The sequence below is a fragment of the Pan paniscus genome, chromosome 6 (genome assembly GCF_029289425.2).
Source record: "Pan paniscus chromosome 6, NHGRI_mPanPan1-v2.0_pri, whole genome shotgun sequence".
Lineage (NCBI taxonomy): Eukaryota > Metazoa > Chordata > Mammalia > Primates > Hominidae > Pan > Pan paniscus.
The window spans coordinates 108207294-108222500 of record NC_073255.2 but is presented as its reverse complement, the minus strand read 5'-3'; the positions used below and the strand labels follow the sequence as shown (position 1 = coordinate 108222500).

At 38.7% G+C, this 15207-nt stretch overlaps 2 protein-coding genes across 8 annotated transcripts in view; one reads left to right on the top strand and one right to left on the bottom strand.

The window, feature by feature from the left end:
- CFAP69 (cilia and flagella associated protein 69) overlaps positions 1 to 15207 on the bottom strand; it is a 105470-nt gene that overhangs the window by 23899 nt on the left and 66364 nt on the right. For 3 of the 7 annotated variants that reach the window (XM_008962050.5, XM_034964398.3, XM_063606294.1), the window contains one exon: positions 1 to 318. This exon is cut by the window's left edge. The exons of the other annotated variants lie outside the window; for them this stretch is intronic. In XM_008962050.5, coding sequence (XP_008960298.2) covers positions 162 to 318 — 157 coding nt within the window. In that variant the 3' untranslated portion in view covers positions 1 to 161. The remainder of the gene's footprint in view (positions 319 to 15207) is intronic. 7 annotated transcript variants of the gene reach the window in all.
- Positions 329 to 7440, top strand: FAM237B (family with sequence similarity 237 member B). Its single transcript, XM_055114663.2, has one exon. The coding sequence runs from the start codon at positions 487 to 489 to the stop codon at positions 904 to 906; it is 420 nt and encodes a 139-aa protein (XP_054970638.1). The 5' UTR covers positions 329 to 486; the 3' UTR covers positions 907 to 7440.

Sequence of the window (15207 nt, the reverse complement as noted above, 5' to 3'; positions counted from 1 at the left end):
TGGGTTAATAATATCTCAATTAACAACAACAAAATACTTCCTATGTTACACGTAGAAAGGACTGCATTTTGATCCACTTAGTTGAAATGTGTTGTGGTAGGTAGGAGTCTTGGATAGGCAGTCAGGAGTCTGAAGACTTGCGGAACCGTATCACTAATGATCTAATCAGTAAAGGGAGAAGGTTGGAGCATAAGCTCTTTAAGGTTTCTGCCAGTTTTAAAGGTCTGTGATGAAATGAACCTTTGCATTTTCATAAACGTGTTGCATTTCAAAGACTCTTGATCAGAACGTTGGAAATCAAACCGGAACTGTAATATCCTAAAGGAAGATGTGATAATCAGTAATTTAGAAAAAATGAATACCTAGTAAGCAGATTTGGCTTGATCAAAAGCAAATATATGTGTATTTACAGTTTTTTAGATCAAGTGATTGAATAACTTTTTTAAGTTAAATATACCCTCTCTCATTTTTTTTTCTGTATAGAATATGTGTTTTGCTACAAGAAGATGGTTCTATCTACAGTTGGGCTGCATGATGCTGATCAATCTGGTTAATGCTGACTTTGAGTTTCAAAAAGGAGTGCTTGCCAGCATCAGCCCAGGAATCACCAAAGACATTGATCTCCAGTGCTGGAAATCTTGCTCTTTGACATTGATAGATCTCAAGGAACTCAAGATAGAGCACAATGTGGATGCTTTTTGGAATTTCATGTTGTTCTTGCAAAAATCTCAGCGGCCTGGACATTATAATGTCTTCTTAAACATAGCTCAGGATTTCTGGGACATGTATGTAGACTGCTTGCTTTCAAGATCTCATGGAATGGGCAGAAGACAGGCGATGCCCCTCAAATATAATTTTCCACAGAAAATAACAGGAGGTAATTTAAATGTGTATTTAAGAGAATAGCAGTTTACTTTTCTTTAAAAGTCACTATTTAATTCTTCTGATTTTTTTCAAGTTATCCAACAAGGTAGCAAATTTACCATATTTAGTTTTTTTCCCTAAAATGATAGGTTTTGATTCTCATTTTTACTCATTTTATATTATTTACAAACCACACAAGCTCTGACTTACAATTTTAAATGATCTTGGAATATAATACACTTCGGTAGATAATTAAAATTATCCTTGTTTGCCCATGAATAGTTCATAAGAAAGCCATTTAACCCTGTAATTATTCATATTACATTTGTTGAAGAAATTTTAAACATCAGACATGTATTTAGGCTTTTGAAATTAATTTTTTCAAAAGGGTTGTATAAAAGCAGGAAATTTAAGAGTCATATTGGAATGAATATTAACAATTTCTTCTTTTAAATCTTACAGGACTAGATTTTACAAAATGAGAGTATTACATTTAAGAGAAAACATGTAAAATACCTCAAGCAAGATGACAGCGACCTGAAAACTTGTATTTATGAGGTCAAATATTTCTTGTCATAGTTATACAAATTATTTAATACTGATAAACGTTGTTTTTTGTTGTAATTGCCTTATTGCTATTGAATTATTCCAATATTTTCAGATAACTTCTCAATTTTTTACTTAGAAGGTGTCTTTTTAAAGTGTCTTTGTTTTAAAGAAAACATCAGTTAAAAGGCAAATGTGATATATTTTTTAGATACAATAGTCAATGGAATAAAATTGTAACCAATTTTATAAGGTATCTTATATATTAATATTGACTATTAAACTGTGCCAAAACTAATGGCAGTATTATCCTAAAAAGTAATATTTAATGTAGTATATTTTGTGGTTTCTGAAATGTACATTTCATTACCAAGCCATCTTCTATATTAAAGTATTTTTCTATGCATTAAAGACTAAAACCTTTTTATGTTCTCATTTTTATTGTCTTTGTTTTGAAAAAGGAACAATAAACAAAGACAGTAAGAAACTTCATTTCAGTAAAGTACAATTTGATAGAATTTTTGTGTTAGCTGAGTTTTTTTTTATATTGCCTATTTATATCTCACACCTTATTTCAAAAAGGATGTGAAGCTTTAAAGAAATATACCGAAGAAAAGGAAAACATGAAGTAGTGGAGGAAATTGGAACATTGGGACATGAAGACAGGGAAGTAATACAATGGAGTTACGGTTTAGATTAATACTTTTTGAATGCATGTCGTAAAAGCCTATACCTTTGATAAAGGGTGCCTATAAATTTGGTCTGTTTCCCACTTCTCCTAGTGAAGAGGGACACATGAACAGTTTCAAGATTCACATGCTTATAAGAAAAACCAAACCATATGTTCAACAGAGGTCCAGCCTATTCCAGGACAAAGAATCAATGAAAATCTCACCCATAGGTTTTCACAGTGGCTACCATGGTTTACAACACTGGTTTCAAGTATCCTTACAATGACAGATTCTCTCCTTTACAGTCTGATTCCAGTACACTCAAACTCAAATATAAAAAGTTTTAAAATCGGCTAAAATAATACTGAACAAGTAACGAACTGCCTGATGGTTTGACTTGATCCAAGAATAAGCTGAATTAAAGGAGGGACGTTCTTTGCATTATTGACCACTTTCAAATTCTGATGATGTATAGACCGTTTATTAGGGGTTTTATATATAAACACTCTTAAAATTATATTTTGCATGTAATTTCAGGGGGCTGCATAAACCCCAGGTTAGGAATTTTCAATATTAAAGGACCTCATAGCGTTCGGTAATATTATTTCATATAACCAATTTTGCATGAGTAGCAGATAATATAAGATTGTAGGGCTAATAATTTCCTAGATTGAAAACTTCTTATCTTGCCAATTAAGGGTGGATCCCTAAGCTCAGAAAATCAACTGGTTGGAGGGTAGGGCTAATTAATGTTCTCATAAAAATGACCAGACAGCGTGTAAACATGAGTGATTTTATGTCCATTAAGCTTTTGATTTGTGGAATTTATATGACAAATAATTAGTCTGATACGAGTTTTTAAATTTCAACATATTTTCATATTGACACTTTATTACTGTTTAGCTCTAATCGAAAAGTGATGATTCATTTGAGAGGAGTCACATTTATGTGACAGGAGTAAAAAGTTGAGTTAATCTTGCCAAGAACTTTCCTGTCCTTTCTCATCTCCATATTGAACATCTGTGTTCTTTATCATTAAACTGCTTTTGGTCTAAAAAAAAAAAAAATGACCCGACAGCTATCCACCTAGAATTCATTTCCTGCAGAGGAGCCAAAGTGGTACCTAGAGGCAGTATTACAGTTTTCCTCAAAAAAAAAAAACAGTTCTCTTTTACAGTCTGTGGGCAAATGATTGAAGCTCAAAAGTTCAATGCTGTAAAGCGAGACCATGTAATTTTAGTCTAAAAAATTGTTCAACCAGTTGTCCTCAATCACTCATAGTTGTCATGACAATTTTATTGCAGCGATGATAAACATTTTAGCTTAAATCAATAAAATTAGTCTTCCAGTTAATGGCAAAATGGTTTTCTAGTTCTTTTAATTGAATTTACATACTACATTGGGTTAAAAATAAGAACATTTGCTAAACTGGGCAATCTGGTTTTAAAACAACTCATCTTAAGCTTTTTGATGGTGATTACATACCGTGAATTCCTCCCCGTTTTTGGCACAAATAGTGTCATCTGCATATAAAAAAACTTTTTCTTTCTGTTCATCATTCATTCATTCAACAAATATTCATTAAGCTTTAGGGTATATTAGTGAACAATCCAGACGTAATCTTTGACTCACAGAGTTGACACTGAAGTGGGACAATGCAGGGATAGACTGAAAGATCTAATTCAAAAGCAATTTTATGATATCAAAATAGAAGATAAAAAAGAAGGTGGTCAAAATGAAGCTGAATGGGGACAATATGTATTTCTCTTTTGTCCTATTCAAAATCATTTGACAGTCTAGAGATCATTTTAAAAAACAAACCACCAATTCTTGCAGTGGTACCATGGTAAAGATTCAGTTTCACAGCTTTGGGTTTATGCTGAGCTCATTTGGCTTAGCTCATAACCGATTATTTTTCAGAGAGCTTAAGGCTGAGGAGAAAAAAGGTGGCAAAGGATCTAATATTGACCCCACAAATATTTCTTCATAAGATGATACAAGGGATAATAATTATCTATGTCTAAAGTTCCTCTGCTGTTTCTATCGAATCTTTATTTTTTCTTTTTTTGAGACGGAGTTTCGCTCTTGTTGCTCAGGCTGGAGTGCAATGGCGTGATCTTGGCTCACTGCAGCCTCCGCCTCCCGGGTTCAAGTGACTCTCCTGCCTCAGCCTCCCAAGTAGGTGGGATTATAGGCACCTGCCACCATGCCCAGCTAATTTTTTGTAGTTTTAGTAGAGACAGGGTTTCACCAGGTTCACCAGTCTGGTCTCAAACTCCTGACCTCAGATGATCCACCTGCCTCTGCCTCCCAAAGTGCTGGGATTACAGGCATAAGCCACCAAGCCTGGCCAGAATCTTTTTTAAACTTTAAATAAACTTTTAATTTTGTTTATTTTTTAAACTTTTGTTTTAGGTTCAGGGGTACACATGCAGGTTTGTTCTATAGGTAAACTCATTTCACGGGGGTTTGTTGTACAGATTATTTTGTCACCCCGGTACTAAGCCTAGTACTCAATAGTTATTTTTCCTGATCCTCTCCCTCTTCCCACTCTCCACCATCAAGTAGGCCTCAGTGCCTGTTGTTCCGCATTTTGTGTCCATGAGTTCTCATCATCTAGCTCCCACTTAAGTGAGAACATGCGGTATTCGGTTTTCTGTTCCTGTGTTGGTTTGCTAGGGATAATGGCCTCCACCTCCATCCATGTTCTTGCAAAAGACATGATCTCATTCTTTTTATGGCTGCATAGCATTCCATGGTGTATATGGACCACATTTTCTTTATCCAGTCTGTCATGATGGGCATTTAGGTTGATTCCATGTCTTTGCTATTATAAATAGTGCTGCAGTGAACATTCATGTGCGTGTGTCTTTACGGTAGAATGATTTATATTCCCCTGAGCACATACTCAGTCATGGGATTGCTGGGTCGAATAGTAGTTCTGTTTTTAGCTCTTTGAGGAATTGCCACACTGCTTTCCACAATGGTTGAACTAATTTACACTCCCAGCAACAGTGTATAAGCATTCTCTTTTCTCTGCAACCTCGCCAGCATCTGTTGTTTTTTGACTTTTTAATAACAGTCATTCTGACTGGTGTGAGATGGTATCTCATTGTGGTTTGATAGCATTTCTCTAATGATCAGTGATATTGAGCTTTTTTTTCATACGCTTGTTGGCTGCATGTATGACTTCTTTTGAAAAGTGTCTGTTCATGTCCTTTGCCCACTTTTTAATGTTTTTCTTCTTGTAAATTTGATAAACTTTTCATTTTAAAATAGTTTCAAAGGGGGGAGGGGGGAGCGATAGCATTGGGAGATATGCCTAATGCTAGATGACGAGTTAATGGGTGCAGCGCACCAGCATGGCACATGTATATATATGTAACTAACCTGCACATTGTGCACATGTACCCTAAAACTTAAAGTATAATAATAGTAAAAAAAATACCAAACTGTAAAAAAAAAAACAAAAAAGTTTTAAATTTGCAGAGAAGTTGCAAGGATGGTACAGAGTTCCTATATACCTCTCATCATTTTTTTCTTCTTTTTCTTTTTTTTTGGCAGGGTCTTGCTCTGTCAGTGGTGCAATCATGGCTCACTGCAACTTCAACCTCCTGGGCTCAATTGATCCTCCTACCTCAGCCTCCCAAATAGCTGGAACTATGGGTGTGGTCTACACCACCACTCCCAGATAATTTTTGTATTTTTTTGTAGAGTCAGGATTGCACTCCATTGCCCAAGCTGGTCTCCAACTCCTGGACCCAAGTGATCTGCCTAAGTCAGCCTCCCAAGTGCTGGGATTACAGGCCTGAACCACTGTGCCTGGCCCCATGTTTATTCTTATTGTTAATATCTTAACATTATATATGTCACAACTAATACACTGAAACCAATACAATATTAACTAAACTTCCTATTTTATTCAGATTTCAGTAGTTTTTCCCTAAGCTCCTTTTTTGTTATTGTTGTTCCAGGATCCCACGTTACACTGAGTTGTCATGTCTTCTGAGGTTCCTGTGGGTTGTGACGATGTCTCAGACCATGTTTTTGATGACCTTGACAATTTTGAATACTGGTCAGGTATATTGCAAAATGCCCCTCAATTTGGGTTTGCCTGATGTCTTTGTTTGACTGGGATTATAGGTTTTTGGGATGAAGACCACAGAGGTAAAGTATCATACTCAACACGTCATATCAAAGGCACATGTCATTGACGTGACTTGCCATTGGTGGTGTTTAACCTTGGCTAAGGTAGTGTTTGCCAGTTTTCTTCATTGTAAAGTTTCTTACCACTTTCTTTCTATATTACATCCTCTGGAAAGAAGTCACTAAGCATAACCCATACTTGAGAATGGGTAGTTATCTTCTACCTTCTTGAGGAGGGAATATCTACATAAATCATTTAGAATTCTTTGTATGGAGGCTTCCCCCACTTTCTCTCTCCCTTCCTTCCTTTTTTCCTTCCTTTCATCATTTATTTATATCAGTATGGATTTATGAACATTTGTTTATATTTTGGTTTATAATTCAACACTACATTATTGATTTGTTCAAATCATTCCAGCTTTGGCCACTGGGAGCTCAGTAAGATGCTCCAGACTCATATATTTCTGCGCCAGCCTTAGAATTAGCCATTTCTCCAAGAAGCCCTGGCTCATTTTATTGGAGAATGATATCGGAAACCAAAGTTGGGGTATTGGGCCTATCTATAGAATTTTGACCTGATAGTACCGGGACAGTTCCTGGATGTCAGGGTCTGCTATTCTTTCTCAGAAAGCATCCCTGACATTTTCCTTGAAAGGCAACTAAATATAAGCAATAAAAAATGGTTGCTAATGAAACTAATGTAAGTTAAGGTTGTGTTGGCAGAATGTGTGTAAAAATGAGAGGAACTACATTGATCCTGCTCACCTGAAAAATCTTTGATCCGTTTGGTCACAGTTTAGAGGAATATTAACAAATTGTAGCACTTCAGATGGAGCTGACCAGATTCATACATTCTAGAAACTACATTATCAGAAGAATGATGAAAGAAACTGGATATCTGACCTCAAAAGACTTAAGGTGGATAACATAGTTGTATATAAAATACTTTATGTTCCATAAGGCAGACTGATGATGCCAGATGGATGAAAGTTATTCACCTAATTATTCACGGATTTTTCACTCAATGTAAGTCAGCACTGTCTGACAATTAGTTTAACCATGCTAGAATGAGCTCCCCCATGTGGTAAAAGTCTCATTACTGAGATTGTTGAAGCTACTTTTATCTGTGCTCACTGAATTCCACACTTTTATTCTTTTGACTTTCTTTTCATTCAGTTGGTTAGTAAAAGTTTCAGTTTGAAAGCTTCAAATTTTGTCTCACCTGACTAATGTAAGAAAATATACCATCCTTCTCTCAGCCGGCAGGATCGGGTAGGCATCATGTCCCCTAGGGCTCAGGGGTGGTGTGACAATATAGGATGTGATGAGAGACAGAGACTTAGAGTTAGTGATATTGTGAGAAACAGTCACTCACTCACTGTGTGGTGGCTGGAATTATAATATGCAAACTTGGGTGAATCTGTCTACCAAGTGCAAGTGTCTGTATTAAGGAACATTACTGCTCTCCATCAACTTACACTTATTTGTCTATTAAATAGCTGCTACATAATAATCTGCCCTGTTTTACCTTTCTTCTTGCTGATGGGCAAAATACATGGAAGAAGAAAGGTTCACAGACATCAGAAGTTGTCTAGATTACAGTCCTAATCAATCTGAGACATTTAGTTGTACTACATACAAAAATGATACTCAAGCAAGTAATACTATTTCCACACCTTGGTTATATTCATGTAGTAGTATTTGTGCCTCACCATTTTGGAGAAAATCTATCATGTTATGAAGTAAATACATTTAAACTAACATGTTGTCTGTGTTGAGCATTACTTGTGTAGTATTTTGTTGGCTGAATCTTCCCTTTGAGCTCAGTACTTTGCTGCATTTGCAGAGCTCAAGGGAAAGACTGCCAGTAGCTGAGGCCACCATCACATTATCTAATAATTTATTTCCTGAGATACTGAGTACAATAATTAATGAGATATGGTCTCTACCTTGTCCTTAGAGAGCTTATAGTCTACAAAATGGAGCAAAGATTCATTGTTAGCCATGGACACTTCACATCAATTCAAGTGTACCTAAGATGTATCTGGTATTTTTTGTATGGGCATCTCGTTGTATGCTCCTACCCATGCTTAGGGTTTCCTGTGAAGGAAAGAAACAAATTATGCCTTCTAATATCTTCTTGAAGGTGGTAGACTAGAGAAAGGGATTCCAGAGAGAACAAAGCTCACTGATAAGCTGATGCATGTTATCTACTCCTATGGGGCACAAGAGGATGGGCATCTGGGCCAGGGTGAGAAGCTGCCAATCAAAGGTGAACTGGCAACTCATTCTAATTAGAACAATGACAAGAGCTGCAACCTCTACCCCTCAATGAAGATGTTACTGTCTTCACAGACAGGATAATGGAAAATCCCTAGAGGAATGTGAGTTGGGGGAAGAGGAGGAGGAGGAGGAAAGAAGAAGGAGGAAAATGTGGGTCCATTGAGGTGATAGAGCCTGCTCTTATCTAATAATGAAAGAACCTATCTATGTTTTCCCAAACATGTATTCAATGGCATCATGTTGGTAGCTTGAGATTGGTAATAGTGGCAGTATTTATACTGTGTGAATTGGTGAGAACATGATGTAAATCAGGGCTTTTCCCTCCTGGAGAGCTAGCTGTTATCCATTTACCAGTACACTGCTGAGTGTGCCCCATGGGCCCAGAATCTAGACTCAAATTCCAGTTTATTTTCCTAAGAAACAGGTCCTTGTCTCTCTGATTCCTGGACATGAACTCATGTCCTTTGTGGCTTCCAGGCTGGAGGAGGGGTGTGAAGGGAATGAAGGCAGGAGAGGGAGACTTCATAAGGGCATCCAGGGACACAGATTTGCTCTATGTCCAGCATAAAGGCATTTATCTCCTATTCTTTGACAAGATACCTCTACTACCAAATGAGGGAAAACACTTCCCCCATTATACCTTTCCCTTCCCCATTAAAGAAGAGAAGTAGCGAGGAGCCAAGATGGCCGAATAGGAACAGCTCTGGTATACGGCTCCCAGCGTGAGTGACGCAGAAGACGGGTGATTTCTGCATTTCCATCTGAGGTACCGGGTTCATCTCACTAGGGAGTGCCAGACAGTGGGCGCAGGTCAGTGGGTGCGTGCACCGTGCGCGAGCTGAAGCAGGGCGAGGCATTGCCTCACTTGGGAAGCGCAAGAGGTCAGGGAGTTCCCTTTCCGAGTCAAAGAAAGGGGTGACGGACGCACCTGGAAAATCGGGTCACTCCCACCCGAATATTGCGCTTTTCAGACCGGCTTAAAAAACGGCACACCACGAGATTATATCCCGCACCTGGCTCGGAGGGTCCTATGCCCATGGAGTCTCGCTGATTGTGAGCACAGCAGTCTGAGATCAAACTGCAAGGCGGCAGTGAGGCTGGGGGAGGGGCGCCCGCCATTGCCCAGGCTTGCTTAGGTAAACAAAGCAGCCGGAAAGCTCGAACTGGGTGGAGCCCACCACAGCTCAAGGAGGCCTGCCTGCCTCTGTAGGCTCCACCTCTGGGGGCAGGGCACAGACAAACAAAAAGACAGCAGTAACCTCTGCAGACTTAAATGTCCCTGTCTGACAGCTTTGAAGAGAGCACTGGTTCTCCCAGCACGCAGCTGGAGATCTGAGAACGGGCAGACTGCCTCCTCAAGTGCGTCCCTGACCCCTGACCCCCGAGCAGCCTAACTGGGAGGCACCCCCCAGCAGGGGCACACTGACACCTCACAAGGCAGGGTATTCCAACAGACCTGCAGCTGAGGGTCCTGTCTGTTAGAAGGAAAACTAACAAACAGGACATCCACACCAAAAACCCATCTGTACATCACCATCATCAAAGACCAAAAGTAGATAAAACCACAAAGATGGGGGAAAAAACAGAACAGAAAAACTGGAAACTCTAAAACGCAGAGCGCCTCTCGTCCTCCAAAGGAACGCAGATCCTCACCAGCAACGGAACAAAGCTGGATGGAGAATGACTTTGACGAGCTGAGAGAAGAAGGCTTCAGACAATCAAATTAATCTGAGCTATGGGAGGACATTCAAACCAAAGGCAAAGAAGTTGAAAACTTTGAAAAAAATTTAGAAGAATGTATAACTAGAATAACCAATACAGAGAAGTGCTTAAAGGAGCTGATGGAGCTGAAAACCAAGGCTCGAGAACTATGTGAAGAATGCAGAAGCCTCAGGAGCCGATGCGATCAACTGGAAGAAAGGGTATCAGCAATGGAAGATGAAATGAATGAAATGAAGTGAGAAGGGAAGTTTAGAGAAAAAAGAATAAAAAGAAATGAGCAAAGCCTCCAAGAAATATGGGACTATGTGAAAGACCAAATCTACGTCTGATTGGTGTACCTGAAAGTGATGGGGAGAATGGAACCAAGTTGGAAAACACTCTGCAGGATATTATCCAGGAGAACTTCCCCAATCTAGCAAGGCAGGCCAACGTTCAGACTCAGGAAATACAGAGAACGCCACAAAGATACTCCTTGAGAAGAGCAACTCCAAGACACATAATTGTCAGATTCACCAAAGTTGAAATGAAGGAAAAAATGTTAAGGGCAGCCAGAGAGAAAGGTCGGGTTACCCTCAAAGGGAAGCCCATCAGACTAACAGTGGATCTCTTGGCAGAAACCCTACAAGCCAGAAGAGAGTGGGGGCCAATATTCAACATTCTTAAAGAAAAGAATTTTCAATCCAGAATTTCATATCCAGCCAAACTAAGCTTCATAAGTGAAGGAGAAATAAAACACTTCACAGGCAAGCAAATGCTGAGAGATTTTGTCACCACCAGGCCTGCCCTAAAAGAGCTCCTGAAGGAAGCGCTAAACATGGAAAGGAACAACTGGTACCAGCCGCTGCAAAATCATGCCAAAATGTAAAGACCATCGAGACTAGGAAGAAACTGCATCAACTAACGAGCAAAATCACCAGCTAACATCATAATGACAGGATCAAATTCACACATAACAATATTAACTTTAAATGTAAATGGACTAAATGCTCCAATTAAAAGACACAGACTGGCAAATTGGATACAGAGTCAAGACCCATCAGTGTGCTGTATTCAGGAAAACCATCTCACGTGCAGAGACACACATAGGCTCAAAATAAAAGGATGGAGGAAGATCTACCAAGCAAATGGAAAACAAAAAAAGGCAGAGGTTGCAATCCTAGTCTTTGATAAAACAGACTTTAAACCAACAAAGATCAAAAGAGACAAGGCCATTACATAATGGTAAAGGGATCAATTCAACAAGAAGAGCTAACTATCCTAAATATATATGCACCCAATACAGGAGCACCCAGATTCATAAAGCAAGTCCTGAGTGACCTACAAAGAGACTTAGACTCCAACACATTAATAATGGGAGACTTTAACACCCCACTGTCAACATTAGACAGATCAACGAGACAGAAAGTCAACAAGGATACCCAGGAATTGAACTCAGCTCTGCACCAAGCAGACCTAATAGACATCTACAGAACTCTCCACCCCAAATCAACAGAATATACATTTTTTTCAGCACCACATCACACCTATTCCAAAATTGACCACATACTTGGAAGTAAAGCTCTCCTCAGCAAATGTAAAAGAACAGAGATTATAACAAACTATCTCTCAGACCACAGTGCAATCAAACTAGAACTCAGGATTAAGAATCTCACTCAAAACCGCTCAACTACATGGAAACTGAACAACCTGCTCCTGAATGACTACTGGATACATAACGAAATGAAGGCAGAAATAAAGACATTCTTTGAAACCAATGAGAACAAAGACACAACATACCAGAATCTCTGGGACGCATTCAAAGCAGTGTGCAGAGGGAAATTTATAGCACTAAATGCCCACAAGAGAAAGCAGGAAAGATCCATAATTGACACCCTAACATCACAATTAAAAGAACTAGAAAAGCAAGAGCAAACACATTCAAAAGCTAGCAGAAGGCAAGAAATAACTAAAATCAGAGCAGAACTGAAGGAAATAGAGACACAAAAAACCCTTCAAAAAATTAATCCAGGAGCTGGTTTTTTGAAAGGATCAACAAAACTGATAGACTGCTAGCAAGACTAATAAAGAAAAAAAGAGAGAAGAATCAAATAGATGCAATAAAAAATCATAAAGGGGATATCACCACCCATCCCACAGAAATACAAACTACCATCAGAGAATACTACAAACACCTCTATGCAAATAAACTAGAAAATCTAGTAGAAATGGATAAATTCCTCGACACATACACTCTCCCAAGACTAAACCAGGAAGAAGTTGAATCTCTGAATAGACCAATAACAGGAGCTGAAATTGTGGCAATAATCAATAGTTTACCAACCAAAAAGAGTCCAGGACCAGATGGATTCACAGCCGAATTCTACCAGAGGTACAAGGAGGAACTGGTACCATTCCTTCTGAAACTATTCCAATCAATAGAAAAAGAGGGAATCCTCCCTAACTCATTTTATGAGGCCAGCATCATTCTGATACCAAAGCCGGGCAGAGACACAACCAAAAAAGAGAATTTTAGACCAATATCCTTGATGAACATTGATGCAAAAATCCTCAGTAAAATACTGGCAAAACGAATCCAGCAGCACATCAAAAAGCTTATCCACCATGATCAAGAGGGCTTCATCCCTGGGATGCAAGGCTGGTTCAATATATGCAAATCAATAAATGTAATCCAGCATATAAACAGAGCCAAAGACAAAAACCACATGATTATCTCAATAGATGCAGAAAAAGCCTTTGACAAAATTCAACAGCCCTTCATGCTAAAAACTCTCAATAAATTAGGTATTGATGGGACGTATTTCAAAATAATAAGAGCTATCTATGACAAACCCACAGCCAATATCATACTGAATGGGCAAAAACTGGAAGCATTCCCTTTGAAAACTGGCACAAGACAGGGATGCCCTCTCTCAGCACTCCTATTCAACATAGTGTTGGAAGTTCTGGCCAGGGCAATTAGGCAGGAGAAGGAAATAAAGGGTATTCAATTAGGAAAAGAGGAAGTCAAATTGTCCCTGTTTGCAGACGACATGATTGTTTATCTAGAAAACCCCATTGTCTCAGCCCAAAATCTCCTTAAGCTGATAAGCAACTTCAGCAAAGTCTCAGCATACAAAATCAATGTACAAAAATCACAAGCATTCTTATACACCAACAACAGACAAACAGAGATCCAAATCATGAGTGAACTCCCATTCACAATTGCTTCAAAGAGAATAAAATACCTAGGAATCCAACTTACAAGGGATGTGAAGGACCTCTGCAAGGAGAACTACAAACCACTGCTCAAGGAAATAAAAGAGGATACAAACAAATGGAAGAACATTCCATGCTCATGGGTAGGAAGAATCAATATCGTGAAAATGGCCATACTGCCCAAGGTAATTTATAGATTCAATGCCATCCCCATCAAGCTACCAATGACTTTCTTCACAGAATTGGAAAAAACTACTTTAAAGTTCATATGGAACCAAAAAAGAGCCAGCATCGCCAAGGCAATCCTAAGCCAAAAGAACAAAGCTGGAGGCATCACACTACCTGACTTCAAACTATACTACAAGGCTACGGTAACCAAAACAGCATGGTACTGGTACCAAAACAGAGATATAGATCAATGGAAGAGAACAGAGCCCTCTGAAATAACGCCGCATATCTACAACTATCTGATCTTTGACAAACCTGAGGAAAACAAGCAATGGGGAAAGGATTCCCTATTTAATAAATGGTGCTGGGAAAACTGGCTAGCCATATGTAGAAAGCTGAAACTGGATCCCTTCCTTACACCTTATACAAAAATCAATTCAAGATGGATTAAAGACTTAAACGTTAGACCTAAAACCATAAAAATCCTAGAAGAAAACCTAGGCATTACCATTCAGGACATAGGTATGGGCAAGGACTTCATGTCTAAAACACCAAAAGCAATGGCAACGAAAGCCAAAATTGACAAATGGGATCTAATTAAACTAAAGAGCTTCTGCACAGCAAAAGAAACTATCATCAGAGTGAACAGGCAACCTACAAAATGGGAGAAAATTTTCGCAACCTACTCATCTGACAAAGGGCTAATATCCAGAATCTACAATGAACTCAAACAAATTTACAAGAAAAAAACAAATAACCCCATCAAAAAGTGGGCGAAGGACATGAACACACTTCTCAAAAGAAGACATTTATGCAGCCAAAAAACACATGAAAAAATGCTCATCATCACTGGCCATCAGAGAAATGCAAATCAAAACCACAATGAGATACCATCTCACACCAGTTAGAATGGCAATCATTAAAAAGTCAGGAAACAACAGGCGCTGGAGAGGATGTGGAGAAATAGGAACACTTTTACACTGTTGGTGGGACTGTAAACTAGTTCAACCATTGTGGAAGTCAGTGTGGAGATTCCTCAGGGATCTAGAACTAGAAATACCATTTGACCCAGCCATCCCATTACTTGGTATATACCCAAAGGACTATAAATCATGCTGCTATAAAGACACATGCACATGTATGTTTATTGCGGCATTATTCACAATAGCAAAGACTTGGAACCAACCCAAATGTCCAACAATGATAGACTGGATTAAGAAAATGTGGCACATATACACCATGGAATGCTATGCAGCCATAAAAAATGATGAGTTCATGTCCTTTGTAGGGACATGGATGAAATTGGAAATCATCATTCTCAGTAAACTATCACAAGAACAAAAAACCAAACACTGCATATTCTCACTCATAGGTGGGAATTGAACAATGAGATCACATGGACACAGGAAGGGGAATATCAGACTCTGGGGACTGTTGTGGGGTGGGGGGAGGGGGGAGGGATAGCATTGGGAGATATACCTAATGCTAGATGACGAGTTAGTGGGTGCAACGCACCAGCATGGCACATGTATACATATGTAACTAACCCGCACAATGTGCACATGTAAAAAAAAAATAAAAAAGTAAAAAAAATTTGCTCAAGAAAAAAAAA

Excerpts from the sequence above, each read along its gene's own strand:
- FAM237B (XM_055114663.2), top strand. The coding sequence starts at position 487 with ATGTGTTTTGCTACAAGAAGATGGTTCTATCTACAGTTGGGCTGCATG.